General features: G+C 41.7%; 1 protein-coding gene across 1 annotated transcript in view; it reads right to left on the minus strand.

Annotated features, from left to right (window-relative positions):
- Positions 1–20650, minus strand: part of PTGFRN (prostaglandin F2 receptor inhibitor) — a 188994-nt gene that overhangs the window by 84052 nt on the left and 84292 nt on the right. Inside the window, exon 4 of the mRNA XM_030204034.1 lies at positions 8538–8921. Coding sequence (XP_030059894.1) covers positions 8538–8921 — 384 coding nt within the window. The remainder of the gene's footprint in view (positions 1–8537; positions 8922–20650) is intronic.

Genomic DNA, 20650 nt, shown 5'->3' on the forward strand with positions numbered 1-20650 from the left:
GCAGAATTTAGCAGTCTGCAAGGCAACCTTTGCTTTCCCTAGGTCATAGTATTGCACCAGCCAAATTTGGTGATCTGTTATTTTTGAATTCAGCATGGCACCCTGAAAAACTCTTGCCAACCACATCTAAAGTTTTCTGGTCTTTTCTTCAGGGTGAATTAGAATGAAACCTGAGAACTTGCAGCCTTTTTCATTGCAGATTCTACAATTAAGGAACAGTGAGGAAGCTGTGGTTTTTCATGACCTAGCACTGGCTGCCCTTGGTACTTTAGTTCTAAAAACTTTATAACTCCCAAACAAAGCAGTTTGCCATACACTGATCTACAGCTTTATTAAGCTCTTGTGGATTGGGATAGCTAGTATAGTTCTATGGGAACCTAGGTATCATAATATACCTAGTATCTCATTCTGGAATCTATTTCATTTGTATGCGTTAATTCTAGGGAGAATCTGCTTTTAATGGCAGAAGAGATGCCTCAAACTGAATCCCTAGGTCTTGAAATTTGGTTGGATTGAGGAATTTTCTAAAGACCAAATGCTGGTCATGGTGATGGTGTATTTATCTGTGTATAAAAAAACAGACTCTGGAAACCATAGTAAATGAAGGGTATGAATGCCAAAAGTGGATGGCATGTGGCCATCTGTATTATTAGTACCTGCTCTTTTTTGTTAATGTGACATTTCTGTCTATTGCACTGGGGTGGACAGCAAATACTGCAGCATAAATTGCTTCCATAAGTCAATCATCAATTGTCAATGTGCATCCTTTGGGGATACTGATAGCTTCCTCTAGTTTACTTGAGAAACAAGGGTTGTTTGCTTTTGTAGCTTGGGAATCTACTGGGGTATTGTGCCTTTTTTCTTATGTGATCAGAGCTGTGACAGTTTTGAAGAGCTCTTCTGGTGCCACCTGCTGTTAGTGGCATGTGATGACTTGTGCGACACGTGCTTTGTCTCTTCCTTTTGCTTGGGGACATGGCTAATTTGTTGCCAGTGCAGAGGCAAAAACAGAAGGTAGAGAGTTGACAAACAAAAATTTAACCTGTCCCCACTGAAATCTAACTCATCCCCAACCGTCCCCGTGGGAATCTAATCCATCCCCCACAGCAAGTAATCTCTCCGTCCCTACCCCTGACACAGTGCATCCCACCCCACAGTCCTTTGACCCCCTACCAAGAAAGCGAGATTCTATAAGTAGTGAAAATACTAGTAAAAGTAACAAATGCATTTTCTTCCATACTCTGCTAAATACAACATTAAAGAGATGTACATTTTCAAAAAAGCAAACATCCATGAGCAGCATGTCCCACTCTCTTCTCCATCTCCTTCTGTCCCATATGCTCTATTTCCCACCTTTTGCCATCTCCATGTACTTCCCCCTTACCAATCTTTTCTCCAGCCCCCTCCCTCCCTGCACCCACATTCTACCTATCCTTTTAACAACCCCCTCCCACCCATCCATCCATGACTCCCATCCATCCACCTCCCCTCCAGCACTGAGTCAGGGTACCCTCCCCAAATGTACCCTGGTGGTCTAGAGGCCTCTTCAGGGCAGGAAATCCCCACTCTTTCCTGCCCATTGCCACTACTTCTTCTTTAAAATGGCTGCCGAGACTTCAAGCGGTGACCTCACAAGACTTTCACAGAAGTCTCACAAGGCCGCCTCTTTACGTCTCAGCAACCATTTTGATGAAGTGGCGGCAGCAAGCATATCAGTGGCGGCAGCAAGCATATCAGTGGCAGCGGGCAGGAAAGAGAGGGGATCTTTCCTGCCCTGAAGAGACCACCAGGTTGCACTGAGGTATGTTTGGGGAGGGCGCCCTGAGGCTCGAAGTGGGGGAGGAGAAGAAAGGGAGGGAGGCTTGCCTGCACTTCCATGGGAACCCTGCAGGATTTGGGCCATTCCCGTGATTCCTGCTAACTCCACTCTCATGCAGCTCTCTAGTGGAAGGCCCTTCTGAGGCAGGGGCCAATTCACTGTGATTTTGTTCTATGGCTGATCCCTCAATTAGAGGGTTGTTTCAGAACTAGAGGACATGAATTGAGGTTGCAGGGGGGCAGACTCAGGAGTAATGTCAGGAAGTATTTTTTCACGGAGAGGGTGGTGGATATGTGGAATGCTCTCCCGTGGGAGGTGGTGGAGATGAAAACAGTAATGGAATTCAAACATGCATGGGATAAACACAAAGGAATCCTGTTTAGAAGGAATGGATGTATGGAATCTTAGTGAACATTGGGTGGCGACGCTGGTATTTGGAGAATAAAACCGGTGCAGGCGGACTTCTACGGTGTGTGCCCTGAGAAAGGCAGGGACAAATCAAACTCGGGTATACATATAAAGTATCACATACCATGTAAAATGAGTTTATCTTGTTTGGCAGACTAGATGGACCGTTCAGGTCTTTATCTGCCGTCATTTACTATGTTTCGCTGTGATGAGACATCCTGCTGATCCTCCTTTTGTGTTTTCCCTGATTCAGAGATTCTGCAAGGCTAAACTTCTGCACTTCCAAACCCACAGGGATTAAAAAAAAATATTTCAGACATGTGTTCACATCATGAGAAGGGCTTAAAGAGTGTAACACACAGTGTCAAGCGTGTCAATAATGTCCATTTTCTTGGAACATTTGTGGCACTTTTTGAAACCAAGCTTCGGGTCAGCCATATCTGAGTGCCGTTGCTCTCTTGGGAGTGTGCATTTCCCTTGAGGGTTATGAAATGAAGTAAGAGGAAAATTTGAAAATACTGGAAAGAACTGACCATTGCTGCTGCTTCCTTATAATGTGCTCCCTGTAGTTTATATCTATCTATTTATGACTGGTACTATATAATAAAAAAAAAACCAAAATGTAATACAGAGAGGACAGCAAAAGAGCCCTGCTATTGGCTGATGCAGATTAAACAGACTAAGGGAAACTGTCACAGAATTCTGGGCTCTGAGAGAGAAAGGTCTGGGGTTTCTGCGTTGTTGGATGATGTCACCCAGTGGCTGGCTGATACATTCTGCAGGTACTTGGAAAAGAAGTATCCACAGAAAATGTAAACCTTTTACAATGGAAAGAAAGTTCTAGAAATAGGAGTCACAATGAGAAATTCCAAGAGAATCAGACACAGGAACATCAGAAAGAAAGGGTGCTGGATGCCTGGAATACCTTCCTGGAGACAAAATATTAACGGAATTTAAAAGGGCTTGGAGTAAGAGGATGGAAATGAAGCACTGGATTAACCTGCACAGAACAGTTACAGCCCAAAACAAAAAAAATTGTATGATTCCACTAGATCTAGAAGATGGCATCAGGATGACATGCACAGAGCAGTACCAAAAGGCAATTACTACTTTGAAGGTCGGTCATAGACATAGTTTTTTTTTTGTGGTGGGGGGGGGGGGGGGGGGGGGGCAGGGGGGAGGGAGTGAATGTTAGGCTCCATAGAAGATTATGTACGTGTATCTACCCATATTAGTCATATCATTGCTGGGTAGATTGAACGGGCCATTTTGGTTTTTACCTGCCATCATTTACTATATCACTAGATAAATCCAAGGGTGTTTTTTCCTTGGGCAGTTTTCCAAGAATGGACATTTATTTATTTGGATTTTGTTCATACCTATTTATATTTAGCTCACTCCCTTTTCAGTAGTAGCTAAAGGTGAATTATATTGATGTACACTAGGTATTTCCCTGCTCCCAGAGGGCTTAAAATCTAAGTCTGTACCTGAGGAATTAGAGGGGTAAGTGACCTGCCCAACATCACAAGGAGCAGCAGTAGGATTTGAACCTGGCTTTACTGATTGTTAGTCCGGTCAAATGGACCTGCCTGCACAGTTTGGATAAAGGCCCTATAAGCTTGGGGGGCAAAATTCACAGTGATTTAACCCAGCAGGAGAAGCTCCTGCCCTGTTAAATCATGCTGGCTGGCCCAGGAGCAGATATTCAAGGGCACTTAACCAGCAGTGCCACTGAATGCTCTGACCCCCATAAAAGTCTTTGGTTAGAGCTGGGGCAGTCCAAAGGCAGAGTAAGGAGTTACCCAGTTAGTGGTGTCTAAGTCCCACTAACCGGGTAAGTGCCCAGATAAAACTGGGACATCAAAAAGGCTGTCCTAACTTTATATGGGCAGTTATCTGGGTACCACTGTGAATATCACCCAGCAACTGGATAACTTCTAGTGCCTGTTAAAGACCTGGATATTTAATGTAGGTGTCTGGACTAGACACAAGAGGCTAAAAGGAGTCACCCTCCTGCAATATTAACCTAGGCAATGTGTCATAAAATCACCCCTAAAAAATCTAAGCACAGCTTCTTCAACTTGCGAACAGTCTGTTGCCCAAATGGAATGAGATTACCTTCCAAGGGGTCATCGGCAGATGCTATTAAGGATATATGTTCAAATCTGGTTCAATCAGAAATGTCTAATTTGCGGAGAATGAAAACTTTGCAAAATTCTCTGAAGAGGATTGTAAAGGTTATCAAATTTCCTAGAGTGGCTTCTGAGTCGCCTAAAGACATATTGTTTGAGCTATTTGAAGGAAGTTTTAGAAATATCAGAGGCAATGAGTTCACCTAAACCAAGTTTGTTAGTTGTGGGTTCTATAGTTTGACAGAAGGACTACAGAGAAAAGTCAACAGAAGGGGTAGATAGCTTTAATCTGAAAATTTCTTCTAGTTTATTACCAGAAATATGGAGGTTGCTGCTATGTTGGTTACTTTTTGTTTGGAATTGGACAGAGGTTGGAATTTTAGACTGTTCTTTCCTAGAAAGGCTAAGACGTTTTGGGGGCTGCAACTAGAATTTATCCTGATGTCCCATGGGAGACAAAGATGGAAATTTCTCGCTTTAAAATCTAGGAGCACCAAGCTTGCTTTATTTTCCTTGCAAATGTAAAGTGCTATATTATCAAAAAGTATCTTTTCTTTGATCCAAAACAGTCTAATTTTCTACCAGCCTATGTTTCAGATCCTGAACTGTGTTTGGACAATTAAAATTTTGATTTAGGGTCAGGTTTGGTATGGTTGAGGCTACCGTAGATGGATTTAATTTTGTAAAAAGGTAAATTTATGATTTATCTTTTCTCTATCCCTCCAATTGGAGGACACATATATTAGAATTATATAATTATACTGTATACAGTTTAATTTATTTGATATACCACCTATAAAAGTGGATTGCAATAAGAATAATTATTCATTAGTAGGGAGACTAGTACAACAGCAATTAGGAGGTGGCCTAGGTTACAAAATGATGAAACACTCATAGGACGAAGGAAGAGAGTAAGGAGGTGTAAAAAGACATTCAAGTATTGAGAAAAGAAAGTGCTAGGATGCTAACAAAAGGCCACCAAAGGTAGAGTGAGAAGGAGGCAAGAGAAGCATGGGTGATTAACAATTAGTCTGATGGGAGGGTCGCAGTGAACAAGTGCGTTTTCAACGCTTTCTTAAATTTACTATAAGATGTTTCAACACAAATATAAAGCGGAAGACCATTCCACAAAGTGGGGGCTACTACAATGAAGCAAGCTTCAGTTTGCTTCACCCAATAACGTAGCCATGGAGGGGGGGGGGGGGCCTTCTCCCAGTTTGGGTTCAGGCTCCCAAGTCTGCTGGTTTGGCTGGTGGGTATCCCCAAGCCCTGCCAGCAGAAGCTTTCCTGCAGTGATATTCGTCACACTGCCTGCCCTGCTTGCCCCTCCCTCACGCGTATGCTTAGTTTTAATGAAATTGAGCATGTGCATGTACAATTTCACTGAAACCAAGCATGCATGCCGGGGCGGGAAAGAAGGACAGGCAACGTCGAGTATCACCACAGGAAGGCTTCTGCTGGCGGGGCTTGGGAAATCCCGCCAGCCCAGGTATGTGGGGTTCTTGTGGGGGTGAAGAGTGACAGGGAAGCAGGGCAAAATGTGTCCCCCCTCACTTTGGGCTTAGCCTCCTCCCCAAAATCAAGGTCTGGCTACGCCTCTGTCTTCACCTGAGCATACCTAAATATATTACAGGCTAGTCAAGAGATCGTGATGGGTAGAGTAAAGAGAGCAAGAAGGTTTATAGAGAATCAAGAGACTAAAGAGAAATGGTGGACCAACAGATGGGCTAATTCGAAAAACCTTGTTATTTGACATACAAACATACATTTATATATTGATTGATTGATTTAATGCCTTTTTGAAGAAATTCATCTAAGGCTATAGAAGCCTAAAATCCATTCACATTAATATATATCTTATGTTATTTTAGTACTTGGTGAGATTGCTTTCTTATCCTGTTTTTGATGTTTTAAAATCTTCAAATCAAACATGGTTTAAAACTTTTGATCCCTCTATACAATAGAAGCACGTTACATATTATTATTATTATTAATACGCTATTGTGGAACTCCTGCCTGTTTACTCTTATCCCCATGATGTTTGTTCCAGACTTCAGAAGCCATGTATGTTTCTGTAAAACTTAAAAAAACAAGTTTCAAATGCTGTTACAACCCTGGGTAAACCATTTCAGATCATACTTGAACACTCCTTCAACCCAACATGAAACAAGTGCAAGCAACTCCTATCTCACCCTGCATGACTATAAGCTAGGCCCAACAAGCTAAAAGGTGGGGTGAGATGGAATAGATAGACAGCCCTCACCCCACCTTCCTGATATTCACAGCCTGTCCCTGGAGCCAGGAAGGAATAGAAAAGCCTTTAAGAAGAGGGTGATAAATTAAAAATGAATAGCCTTATGACTATCAGATATGAGTGCTTGACATCAGGCTTTATAACAGCAATAAAAACTATGCTATGCCCCCTGGTGTAAACCAATTTAAAACAAAATCCAAAACCACTGGTCCCACAACAATCAAAAAAGGGAACAGCAGCATCACCATTCTGTCAAAAATTCTCAATAAAATACTTTCTGCATAACAAAGTACATGTGTAACATGGGAGTGCCCTCAGAAATGATTATCCCTTATTACACAGCTGGAAACATTAGCTGTTGTTGCTAGGGTGGAGATGTATTAATTCCCTTTCACTAGGCTTACTCTCTAGTGCGAGTGACCAATCTAATTTATGATCTTTGTGCTGTTTAATTAAAATACTGGTTACAATGCCCATTCCACATTTGGCAACATTTTTATAATGCAGCATTCTCGCAGAAATTATTATTATAAAATGTACTTATCTGGAGTCAAACTGTTTGCCTCATGGATTTTATTCACTATGAGAATAGAATTAGAAAAAGCTTTCCCTGAATGCTCAACGCCACAGGTTTCATCTCTATGACTGCCTCAGGGACTCAGGTGAGCTCAAAGCTGAATTGTTTTAATCTTACTCCATCCTTCATGAAGATTCCAGCAACTCTCCAACATGACACGACAGTGTTCTTGCTCCCAGAGGAATCCTCTAGTCTCAAAGTGAATGAAATCCATGAGGTGAACAGTTTGACTCTGGATAAATACATTTCATAATAATAATTTTTGAGACATGTTTTAAATGCTAATTGAAAATTCTATTCCTTACAAATAGAAAACAATTATTTAGATCAAAGGAAATTGTTTAAGCTTTTTATTCGCTGACAAATATCATTAGAACAAAATAATACACGGCTTCATGCTCTTCATCTGAAGATCTAGCTCAGTATTTTTCAGATAAGAAAATAATATCATATTCCTCCCAATTTGGAGGTGGTAATTAATTTTTCTAACTCACTATTCTGAGGCATCTCCAGTGGACAGATATTGGTAGTCATTTCTACCTGTTAAAACTTGTAAAATTAAGTCCCTATTTAAAAAAAATAACAGACTAAATCTATTAGATAGCTACCTTGCATATTTGTTGGCAGACTCGCCATCTCAAATAATATGATGATTCAGAATGATTTCCTTCAGGATGGTCCCTTCCCACCCATGTTAGGAGGAATTATTCTGGCCCCACTTATTAAAAGTGCATCTCTGGAAAGGAGTCTTCCAGTAAATTATAAACCAGTGGCAAGTATACCACTGGTTGCCAAATTAGAAGAGGCCTATGTTGCAAAACTGTTATCAGATGTTTTAGTTAAATTTGTTTTACATCCTGTGCAGTTTAGATTTAGACCACACCATTCTACAGAGTCAGTTTTATTGGCCATTGTCTCTGTGATAAAAACACTGTTTGCACATGGCTTTTGATATGGTAGATTACGATATATTACTGTACAAATTAAGCTCATTAGGGATTGTGAGTAAGGTTTTGGCTTGGATAAAAGAATTCCTTACTCTTAGATATTTCAGGGTTAGAATGGTAGACCAAATCTCAGTTAGTTAGTTAGATTCCACCCTGTGATGTGCCTCAGGGCTCCCCACTTTACCTGGTACTATTTAATGTATACGTGTCTCCCTCTTTACACATATTTTGATATGCAGCAAGTATTTTGTTGAGAAATTTTGACCAAATGACGACACTATTATTCACTTTTTTTTTATGTCCACTGGTGTGACATTTTCTGACCAGTTTTTCCTGTTAATCACAGTCAATGATGGCAGATCTAAAAATGGAAGTGCTTAGCTGTTATGAAGTGACTTACCTGATGAGTTCAAGACCACATTGGAAGGCTTGGATGTCCTTTCCACAGCTTTGTACCAGCTGCCATTGCTGTGTGGTGTCCAAATAGCTGCTTTGCAGTAGTAATGACCCTCATCTGACTCTTCTGCATCCTGTACCAGCAGACAATAGGAATCCATGGCTACGTGGCTGAGGCGGACACGCTTGGTATCACTCACCACAGACCAGCGATCTAGGCTAGCCAAGATCAGGGCAGTCTGTAAATCATCAGTGGGGTCTGGGCTGATATACCAGGTCACCTCAGTCTGCATCTCCCCACCTCCGCTGGATGTAACCACACATATCAGTTCCAGGGGATCTCCCTTGTTTACAGAAACATCATTTCCAGTGATGGACACGCTGAGAGCTTTCAACCCAAAAAAAAAAAAAATGGGATTAGTTTGACTACTAGACCACAGGCTGCATCTTTCTGCTGCAGGAAGATGAGTGAAAATATGTCAACCTATAACACAGGCATTTCCAATATACAACACTTTCTATTACAGGGCAAAAACACATGACGTGGAAGGACAAGAATGAGAAATAGAGAAAGTGTTAATCATTTACACCCACAAGTCTGTCCCTCTTCCTTCCATGCTGGAGGAGATACATAATGGTTTGAGCAGTAGGATGAGGCCCAGAGAAGCCAGGGTTCAAATCCCAGATTCTCATTGCGACTTTGGTCAAATCACTTAATCCCCATTGTGTTAGGTATGAAACTTAGGTTGTAAGCTCTCTGGGGCAGAAAAATACCAACTGTACTTGTATGTACAATGTCTTGAAAATCTACAGTTGTACACTGGCTCTCCATATGGCCCAAAAGTCTTTGTATGGAACTGAGATCTTTATTCAGCCACTATCGAGATAAAAGTTATCTGTTCAGGGGGCCCACATAAAACAACAGTCCTACTTTAAAAGGATAATTTAACCGTTTAAGTGGAGGGCCGCATATTCAGCAGCACTATCCATGAGGTAAGTGAATCATCCGTTTATGTGGGTGGCCGTGACTTTGAATCCTTACAACAAATGGAAACAGATGCAAGAACAGCAATGTCATTGGACTGACCCTGCTTGAAAATGGCTGGCACTGGGCTTTCTGCAAACATGTTCTCCAGTCCCTATCGCATGTTTAGGTTAATGCTGCACAGTACAATTTCCTTTCTTTTTTTTTTTGTTTTTTTGTAAATGGAGGAGCGGCCTAATGGTTAGGGCAGCAGGCTAAGACCCAGGTATCTTTGTGATTTATTTATTTATTTATTTAAAAATTTCTATTACGCTTACAACTAAGCAGATTACAATAAAACATACACAATAAAAACTCCATTGTTTCAGGTAGAAGTTTAGACTGAGCCCTCCAGGGTCAGGAAAATAGCTACTACTTATTTCTATAGCGCTACTAGACGTACACAGCGCTATAGAAATGATAAATAGTAGGTATTTTCAGGCTGTACTTGAATTTAACTTGCTTTAAACTACAACTCTATTTTGCAATCTTCTCATGTTTTCACTTCACCAAGAGGCATATCTTCAAAGCACTTAGCCTTCCAAAGTTACATAGGGTTCTATGGAACTTTGGAAGGCTAAGTGCTTTGAAAATATGCCTCCAAGTCTCTAAGAAAGCATTGTGAGAGTTGGTTCTCCCTAATCCTCCCCTGATCCACAGATTTGAGCCCATGGCCATTCCTTAACATTCAGCACTGCACAACACCTAACCCGTCTGAGTACATGTATAGAGCAAGGAAAGCCGAGATATTTTAATATTATGCATACTGTATTATGCTCTTGTTTTTATTTGTTTGCTATTCTAATCTGCTCTGGGTTTTATTAAGAATGGAAAATCAAATTTAACTAACTCAGTAATGAGTTCCCCTGTAGATATTCCATCTAAGTGTAAAATCTCAGCCTCATCTGGGGACTTCTTTAACCTTTGAAAGAATGGCAAAACAGGTTGTCTAGCAACAAAGTACTGGGCACTTTGCTTTTAAATTTATTTTATTGCTTAGCTTATTCTTTGCAGGGGGTAATTCCTAGAAAAGCACACAAAGTATGCCTAAGCAATATTAATTAAAACATTTAAAAGAACAAAATAATGCCTCCATCATGTATCGCTTTACATTTATAAGACAGAGCACTATCCTTTACACGTTTTATCCCAGCATCTAACGGTACCATATCAGCAAAGAATAAAAAAGGTTATTGCTAATTATGAATACGATGCTGAAGAGGAATTTTCTGCCCTTACACCTTTTTACTACCATTTTCTGGCTGCATGTGAAGATCAATGTCATTATAAAGCAGCTCCTTTTCAAAAGGACACTGGCATCTGATTGGCTAAGATCTGTGGTCAGATGCTAGAGATCAAGCAGGCTATGCGGTATTATACTAGGAGACCAAAATGACCAGACCAAATGGTCTCTACCTGCTATCAATATCTCTTTCTCTATAATGCACAGGCACCCGTTTATAAAAATACCCTATAACCCTCCCCCCCCCTTTTTTTCCAGAGCCACAAGGCAATGTCAACATAGCAGTGGCAGCCGCTAGCTCGGCTTTGTAAAAAAAAAAAAAGGGGGGGGGGGCATGTCAGTGTTCTTCCATGCAAGGCCCGGGGGCCATTAGTGGCCCATAGAGACCTCTGGGGTGGCCCCCATTGTCATTCTGGGGTATTTTTTTCACTCCCCATCCGCTCTACCTAAACTCGCAACAAAAAGGAGGTAAGAACCATATGCTTGAAGGACAAGGCTTTTTTCGATACAAGAAGAGAATGTATCCTCTTGAAAAGTTTGAAGGTGGGCTGGAAGGAGTGGGTGTCATTTTGACATGCTGGTTAGCAGGGTAACAACCCCATGTGGGAAGATATTTGGTGGGTCTCCTTCAACTCATTTAGATCCAGAGTGGCCAAAACTTAAAAATTAGTGAACAACGCTGCCCTGTGTAAAAAATCTAAACAGGCACCTACTTTATAAAGGGCAAAATAGGCACCCAGAACAATCCCAAAAATGGAAATGTGTGAATGTCCCATATACATATGCTCATGTATTTTATAAAATACATGCAAGAATGCCTGTGCGCAGCACATGTATAAATATATACCATCTTGTAACTAAGGGGGTCTTTTACTAAGCTTCGGTAGTGTTCTTAGCTCACAGTAGAAATCAGCCAGTGATAAATGTTGAGATGCCCATTATATTCCTCATCTCAGCATTTACCACTAGCTGATTTCTACCGCAGCTTAGTAAAAGAACCCCTATGTGCATACTTATACACACTTTCATCTACACCAGGAGTTCTCAACCCAGTCCTTGGGACACACCCAGCCAGTCAAGGTTTCAGGATATCCACAATGAATAATGCCTTTCAGTTTAGCACGAACTGCCTCCATTGTAAGCAAATCTCTCATGTATATTCATTGTAGGCATCCTGAAAATCTGATTAGGTAGGTGTGTCCCGAGGACTGGGTTGAAAACCCCTGAGCTATGCTATTTTTACATGTCAAAAATGCCTCTTATAAGGCAGTATATCAAATAATGGTTGTTACCATGAAGGATTACGTTTGATGAAACATCAGTTGAGAAGGATGGAAAGACTTTGGAGGAACAAAAACTTGCACATGAGTTATAGCAGCAATACAAGACACAGACGTAGTTCTATGGTTTGCAAATAAAAATAGCTAAGAAATTACACTTCAGCAAGCTAATTAATGGTAGTGAAAATACATCATACCAATTATTCTCTATTGTTAATACTATAACAAGGTAGGAACAATACTACTATAATTACTACAGTACCAATGCCTGAGGCTTTGGGAGATTATTTTCAATCAAAGATTGGTGCAACTACAAGAGCAACTGCAGATACTGTTGACCTTCTCAACTTAGAACTAGGTTTATATATTTTAAAATTTTGTTCCTCGACATTACTTACTAAGATAGTGACTAAAATAACAAAAACAAATTGTTATTTAGATCCAGTTACAACCAAATGGATATTTATGCCCAGGCATGGATTACTTCAGTTGTTGTTCAACATCTACTATAATAAAACGCACCCTCAACGTTCTGAGGACACTGACATCACTGCAGGCACTCACACACCGGTTCGTAAGTTCATGGTGGTGAAGCCACAACACTCACCATGTCTGCATGCCCGGCCCTCATGTCACACGTGATGACGTCGAGGGCGGAACACGAAAACAAGGCAAATCAACGCACGGGGAGCAGTTGGGAAACACACGCAGCGTGTTTCCCTACTCCTCCCCTTTCAACAAATCCCAGCCGCAAACGACGACGTGCCCATCACCCCGGCCCCTTTCACCACATCACCCCGCCCCTTTCAAGGTACCGGCCCGCCCCCGGTACCACACACGTCCCCTCATCACCTTCCCTCCCCCCTGTCACCTCCCATCCCCTTACGCCACTATCCCTGGTGGTCTAGCGGTACCTGTTCACTCAGGCAGGAACGAAGGAACCCCCGCTTTCCTCCCCGGAGCGCTGCTGCTAGCTGCCTGGCTGCATCGTGTCTGAGTCCGGCTCTCGGCGAATCAAAATGGCCGCCGACAGTTGAAGCTGCCTCGCGAGACCTCAACTCTCGGTGGCCATTTTGAAACGCCGAGAGCCGGACTCCCACACGATGCAGCAAGGAAGCTAGCAGCACTGCTACGGCCAGGAAAGAGGGGGCTCTTTCTTTCCTGCTCCGATCGAACAGGTACCTCTAGACCACCAGGGAGACAAGCGTTAGGGGAGGGGAAGGGAGTCCGGTGCCATCTAAGGCCAGTTTCATCAGCGGCAGAAACGGGTCTTTTTTACTAGTGGTCAATAAAAGCCTGACACTACAAAAGGATACTACTACTACTTAACATTTATAAAGCGCTACCAGGGTTACGCAGCGCTGTACAATTTAACACAGAGGACAGTCCCTGCTCGAAGGAGCTTACAATCTAAAGGACAAAAGGACAAAAAAGTGCCGTCAATCAAATTGGGGCAGTCTAGATTTCCTGAATAGATGAATAATGGTTAGGTGCCGAAAGCAACATTGAAGAGGTGGGCTTTGAGCAAGGATTTGAAGATGGGCAGGGAGGGGGCTTGGCGTATGGGCTCAGGGAGTTTATTCCAAGCATAGGGTGAGGCGAGGCAGAAAGGGCGGAGCCTGGAGTTGGCGGTGGTGGAGAAGGGTACTGAGAGGAGGGATTTGTCCTGTGAGTGGAGGTTACGGGTAGGAGCGTAAGGGGAGATGAGGGTAGAGAGGTAATGAGGGGCTGCAGATTGAGTGCATTTGTAGGTTAATAAGAGAAGCTTGAATTGTATGCGGTACCTGATCGGAAGCCAGTGAAGTGACTTGAGGAGAGGGGTGATATGAGCATATCTGTCTAGGCGGAAGATAAGACGCGCAGCAGAGTTCTGAACGGATTAAAAGGGGGATAGATGGTTAAGTGGGAGGCCAGTGAGGAGTAGGTTGCAGTAGTCAAGGCGAGAGGTCATGAGAGAGTGGATGAGAGTACGGGTGGTGTGCTCAGAGAGGAAAAGGCGAATTTTGCTAATGTTATAGAGAAAGAAGCGACAGGTCTTGGCTGTCTGCTGGATATGCACAGAGAAGGAGAGGGAGGAGTCGAAGATGACTCAGGGGTTGCGGGCAGATGAGACGGGGAGGATGAGGGTGTTATCGACTGAAATAGAGAATGGAGGGAGAGGAGAAGTGGGTTTGGGTGGAAAGACAATGAGTTCAGTCTTGGCCATGTTCAGTTTCAGGTGGCGGTTGGACATCCAGGCAGCAATGTCGGATAAGCAGGCCAATACTTTGGCCTGGGTTTCCGCAGTGATGTCAAGGTGTGGAGAGATAAAGCTGGGTGTCATCAGCATAAAGATGATATTGGAAACCATGAGATGAGATCAGCGAGCCCAGGGAAGAGGTGTAGATTGAGAAAAGAAGGGGTCTAAGGACAGATCCCTGAGGAACACCAACAGAGAGCGGGATGGGGGTAGAGGAAGATCCATGAGAATGTACTCTGAAGGTATGGTGGGAGAGATAAGAGGAGAACCAGGAGAGGACAGCGCCCAATGTTTGGAAATATTCGTACACTCGCCCAGTTTTGAAACCAGAAACGTCAGATTCGTCTAAAGTAACTAACTATAGACCTCTCTCTAATTTAAGCTATCCAGCTAACATTCTAGAGCAAGTGGCTGTTAAACAGTTTTTGGATTATACATATATTAAAAAAAAATGTTCTACACCCCTGTCAAGCAGGATTTTGTCCTGGACATAGTACAGAAACCAACAGAAATTATCTTGACTTGCATTTTAAACAAGATTTATGAACTACTGGATAGTGGATACATTGCACTGGCTGTTTCCTTAGATTTAGCATCAACATTTGATCATAATGTGCAGATAAAAAGATTACACTCAACTGGAATCACATCAACGCGTTAAAATGATTTGTACCTTTTTTAAAAAGATACAATGTATGTCTTATCAATTGGTAATAGTATGTCAAACAAATACTGTTGCACCTGTGGTGTTCTTCAGGGGTCTGCCATATCTCCAATTTTATTTAATATTTTTATTGCACCCTTACTGACAATTATTCAAGAATTTGGTATAGATAGATAGATAGATAGATAGATAGAGTTTGTTTTGTTATGCAAACAATATATTATTAATAGCAAAAATTGATCCACTGCAGTTAGACTTATCAAAAATAAAAAACCCTAAACCTGTATTGGTTTCCACTTTTTGGGATAAGCCAATTCCCACAATGACAAGCTTTAAATATTTGGGAGTGGTAATTGATTCTCACTTGGATTTTGATGAGCAAACCTCTACAGTTATTCAGAAAGGATTCTATTCTCTGAGGCAAATACAATCTATCAAAAATTATTTTGATGAAAAAGCTTTGCATACTTTAATGCATGCTTTTTCTCTCTCGGATAGATTAATATTATATTGCCTATGTAGGCTTATCAAAAGCTAATATTGGACGATCATAGACAATGCAAAATGCCGCAGTGACGCTGTTAAGAAAACTAAGGCAGTTTGATCACATTACCCTTTTGTACTTGAAATTTCATTGGTTACCAATTTTCTACAGAATTTAAAATACTGACTTTGGTGCACAGATCATATTATGAACATCAGCCCCCTTATCTTCATGATTTAGTGATTCCATATAGATCTTTACAGGGTAAAAGACTGGTGCTACCCCACAATTCAAGAATCGATTGGGAATCCACTTGTGTAAAAGCTATCTTTTTTTCGTTGGCACCATCTATGTCTGTAAGTAGCACTGTGTGATGCTGTATCATGAACGCTAGGGATCCTTTCGAATACCCACTATGAGTCACGATAGTGTAAAATGTTTACAGCTTGAAAGAATAGTTTTTTGTCAGGTCTGGGAATAGCTTGGATAACAAGTTTGAAAACTAAGCACTTTTTCTGTGAGCTCATGAATTTGTTATTTTGGTGAATTATAGACTGTGGTTATGCCTCTTTGTGTGGTTTAACTGGTGGCTATATCTATATGATACACCTCCAGCCATTATTTTGATTTTCATGTTGAAGGGGATTATTTTGAATTTTGAAAAAGAGTTCTTTTGAAGATTATGGGGCTAATTTTAAATTATAAATATAGATCTTCAGGGTTTATTTCAAGCTACATGTCTTTGATGATTTTGTTCCTAATAGGGTTGTGCTCCGCTATTATGAATCATGTAGAGCTGCTCATAGCTTAGCTTCCTAGAGAACACCGCTGCCTGGGCTGCTATTCAATGGTGAATGCTGTTAGGTATTGGGGAGGGGGTGCAGTTAAAGCTCCCTGGAGCCCTGCTTGGCATTTCCTTTAAATCATGGACCAGCTCAGGAAAAGATTCTAGTTCAAGAGTAGGAATTTCTAGTGTAAGCCTCAGTCTGGACATAAGCAGACTTTCAGGGTCACTAGCAAGGTCCAGCAACAAGGGAAGGGAAAAATAAACATCCAGAGGTTTGTGAAGGATCTATGATCTTACAGCTTCTGACACTGCTCTCCTGCAACTAAGCAGGACTGGTCCTGGAACCTTTTATTCTGGAAGTTCTATGTGTCAGAGAAAAATTTCTTGGTTGAAAAATAATGAAAAGAACATTGGATATTCTGGGGAACAAATGCACTGCTGCTTCCACTGTTATCAATACAAAAAGCCTTCACTAGGGTAAAAAAAAAACCATACCAGACTGAATATGCTTAATATCTCGGGGGTGAGCAATGCAGTGAGCGCTTTCCTTGCCTGTAAAATTAAAGCAATACGTCAGAAAAAGCATTTAAAAACCCTCTGTAACCAATCTACAGCAGTCAGTACAGATCAGCAGACCCCACACAGCTCCATTTCTCATGGAAATCACACACTTAACCATCCCATGATAGTCTGTGAGAATAAGGATCAGCTGCACAGCTACTGGGTGTAACCCTTTGAGTGCCAAACACACCGCAGATAAACAGACTAAAACACATTCTAGGAGGAAAACAGAACTCTGCATGTAACAGAGTTCCTTGACTTGCTCCCGGTGCGTCAGCTGGCAGGATATTAACCCTTCCCTCTATATTATATAGGTCTCAGTAAAAAGGCCAAGGGACCACCTTTAGCTCATGGTTCAGATACCATGCAGGATTGATCCTAGGGTGCTTTGGAGCATAGGGCAAATTAGGCAGAGCAGGCTCCTCCTTGGAGGTTTAAAAGTTGGGATGGGGTAGGGGACAGGAGGGGGAATTCCAACCAGAGATTGCAGAAGGTCTGCAATTTGATGCCGTCATTGCAACTCCTGGACCAACAGCTCTAAGAAGAGGAAAGGTCAGTTAGGAAACAGAATTAACATGGCCAAGTGAGGCCTGGGGTAATCACCCCAATTCCTCCCCAGCACAGATGTAGATACAAATGGGCTTAGAGAGGCACTGGCCCACTCAACATGATGGCCAATTAGGGGCTGCTCTTTAGGCAGCAGACAGAGCCACACTACTGATCAGCCAGTCCAGTCACAGCAGAAATTAGGCTCTAGTGGTGTGAGCCAGGTGTTGCCTGCTTAGAGCTCCTCTATTAATTTTTTTTCCGGATCCATCTCCAGCCAGCAGCCTTCCTTATAGCTTGCAGATTCCCTCCTCAGCCTCCACACCGGTCATATTAGGGTTAGTTGGGATCTAACCCTGTCACTTGGAGAATGGACACCTTGAAAACCTTGAAGCCTGAAGTGAGGGAGAGGGAGAAGGTTGGGAGGAAATCTCATTCTAAATGAGGACATGTGAAGCTATTAGGAAATGTTATATCCACAAAGATTGGTGAACCTCTGAACCAGCCCAAAGAACTCCGAGACAGAGCAAGGATCCTAACTAAGGGCAAGATGTCTGTAACTGATGGCCAGACCCTTTCAGTGGATGATTTTTTTTTTTTTTTTACTTTGTACTCTTTTAGCACCAAGACTGAAAATCTGCTAGTATAATTTACTATTCCACTATCCTCTAATTTTAGACTGCTAGATGCAGAAAATCTTAGCCTTTGATGTAGTTCCAGAGCTGGAGGTCTATTCTATTTTGAAGTCTTTGAACCCCACACTGACTTTACATGACATTTATTCTCCATTGATTCTGAGACAACTGAATGATGATATTGCCCTTGCCCTTACACTGCTTATGAATTCTTAGCTCTGAGAAAATGTTATCTTTATTAAAGGTTGTGGTGGTTTGTCCACTGCTTAAATCACTGGATTTTTTAGTTCTTACCGACTATGGACCTTTTATTCCCTTTTGGCGATCACTAAAGTAATTGAGAAGATGGTATTGAACCAGGATAATATGTATGTCGAATGTGCTGAACTGATAGATCCTTATCAGTATGGTTTTCAAAAAGCTTATAGTACAGAAACTTTGCTTTTCTCTTCTGAAGACATTCTTCACCAAGAGCTGGATGATTGTCATTGATATTTTTGATAATACTTAATGTTTTTACAGGGTTTGATATGCTTAACCACAGGATTTTGTTTGGAATCAGCATGAGTAGCTGGCATGGTTTTTGTCATGGTTTTCCTCTTATCTTATTGACAGATATATGTAAGTTCATTTACGTGATTCACATTCTGTTATTCACCCACTGTTATTCAATATTTACCCCTTAGTTCCTCTTCCCAGATATTCTATGACATGAATGTACAATACTCTGTCGTTCAGAGCTTGGTTCTATCATGGCTCGATTATTGCAATGCCTTTTATTTGGGAATCTCACAAGCATACATCAAAGTTTGCAACTGATAACAAATGCCACTGCATGATTGGCTGTAGGGATACTGAGATACCATCATGTTGCACCATATCTTAAAGCTTCACATTGGCTACCTGTGCAACTTTGTTTGAGACCTTAACATTGATTCAGAAAACACTGTACCATGAAGCTCCTTATTATAAGAGTAGTTGTGTCGAAAATCTATCACCCTGCTCAAACATTAAGATCACAGGGATCACAGTAACTATTTATTCCATCTTTGGCCAAAATTAATTTTGCAGAGATTAGGGACCACATGGAATAAGCTTCCTTGGACTTATAGAGGAAACTACCGCAAATAAAAAGCAACGGAAGACTCCATTTTGTTCAGGCCTTTGGTAGTTAATAATATGCTTGGCTGTGTATGTCAAGGCACAGCAGCAGAGGCGTAGCTAGGTGGGTTGCCAGGGGAGAAGCCGCTCACCCAAACGGACTTCCGATGGCGACTATTTTTTGACGCGATCTGTTGTGTTTAAAATATGTGCCGGCGCTGTTGGTAGTCCGCTCTCCACTCCCCCCACACCCTCAACATAGTTACACTTCTGCACAGCAGCATATTTAGATCTAATGCTATTATGCCAGGATGTGTAAGTGATGAGAACAAGTCTGTTCTTTTGGATAGTTTGAGCAGGAAATCTAGCAAAGCTGGAAGAATGGTCTAGAATTTGGGAGCTAAGATTTAATACTAAATAATGTAGGGCCATGCATTTGGACTTCCAAATCCTGAGGGAGTGGTCCAATATAGGTGGTAAAGTACTTTTGTGCATGAAAAAAAGATCAGGACTTGGATGTGATCACATCTGAAGACCTTAAGAGGCCAAACAGGTAGAAAAAAGGACAGCAAAAGCCAGAAGGATGCTTGGGTGCATAGGGGGTTAGTAGGAAAAAGGTGGTGATAATGCTTCTGCACAAGTTTCTGGTGAGGCCCCATTTAGAGTAATGCGTACAGATCTGGAGACCCCACCTTCAATAACATAGAAACAGGATGGAGCCAGTCCAGAGGGTGTCTACTAAAATGGTTAGTGGACTTCATCATAAAGCATATGGGGACAAAGATCTCAGTATGTATACTTTGGAAGAAAGGCAGAGATATGATAGAAATATTTAAATGCCTCTATGGCATAAATGTACAGGGGGCGAGTTTCTTTAAATTGAAAGCAAGCTCTGGAATGAGGGGACATAGATGAAGGGGAAATGGGAGTAATCTAAGGAAAGACTTCTTTACAGAAAGGGTGGTGGATCCATGGAATGGCTTCCCAGTAGAGGAGATGGATACAAAAACTATCCAAATTCAAAGGGGCATGGATCAAGAACAGAGGACATCTAAAGGAGAGAAAGGGATAGTAGAGAGTATGGATGGGTAGACTGGATAGGCCATATGGTCTTTATCTACCATCATTTTTTACATTTTTTTTTTAAAGATTGCTTTATACTTGTGTGTGTACTTGATTTTTTTATTTTTGGTAATTGTATAAGTAATGTATGTTACCTTGTACTCTGCCTGGCTGTAGGTGGAATAGAAATTCGTAAATAATAAAACAACCAAATAATTAATTAAATTATTAAACTACTTCATAGCAGCATTGATGTGAGCCTGCTTCCACGCATTCATACACACTCCAGGCAGGCCTCCTGCTGAAACTCCAGAGTCAACTGCCATAGAATGAAGTGCTACAGCAACACAGTTGTGAGGGCTTGCCCCCCCACCCCATCATGCATATGGTCCTGGCTCAGGCCTGCTCCACCTGCAGCATGCGCTGTTGCTCCTGCCTGCCTGCTCCCACCAGTGCAGATCTGCTCAGACCTGAAACTCGTTGATGCTCCT

The sequence above is a fragment of the Microcaecilia unicolor genome, chromosome 5 (assembly GCF_901765095.1).
Source record: "Microcaecilia unicolor chromosome 5, aMicUni1.1, whole genome shotgun sequence".
NCBI classification, from domain to species: Eukaryota; Metazoa; Chordata; class Amphibia; order Gymnophiona; family Siphonopidae; genus Microcaecilia; species Microcaecilia unicolor.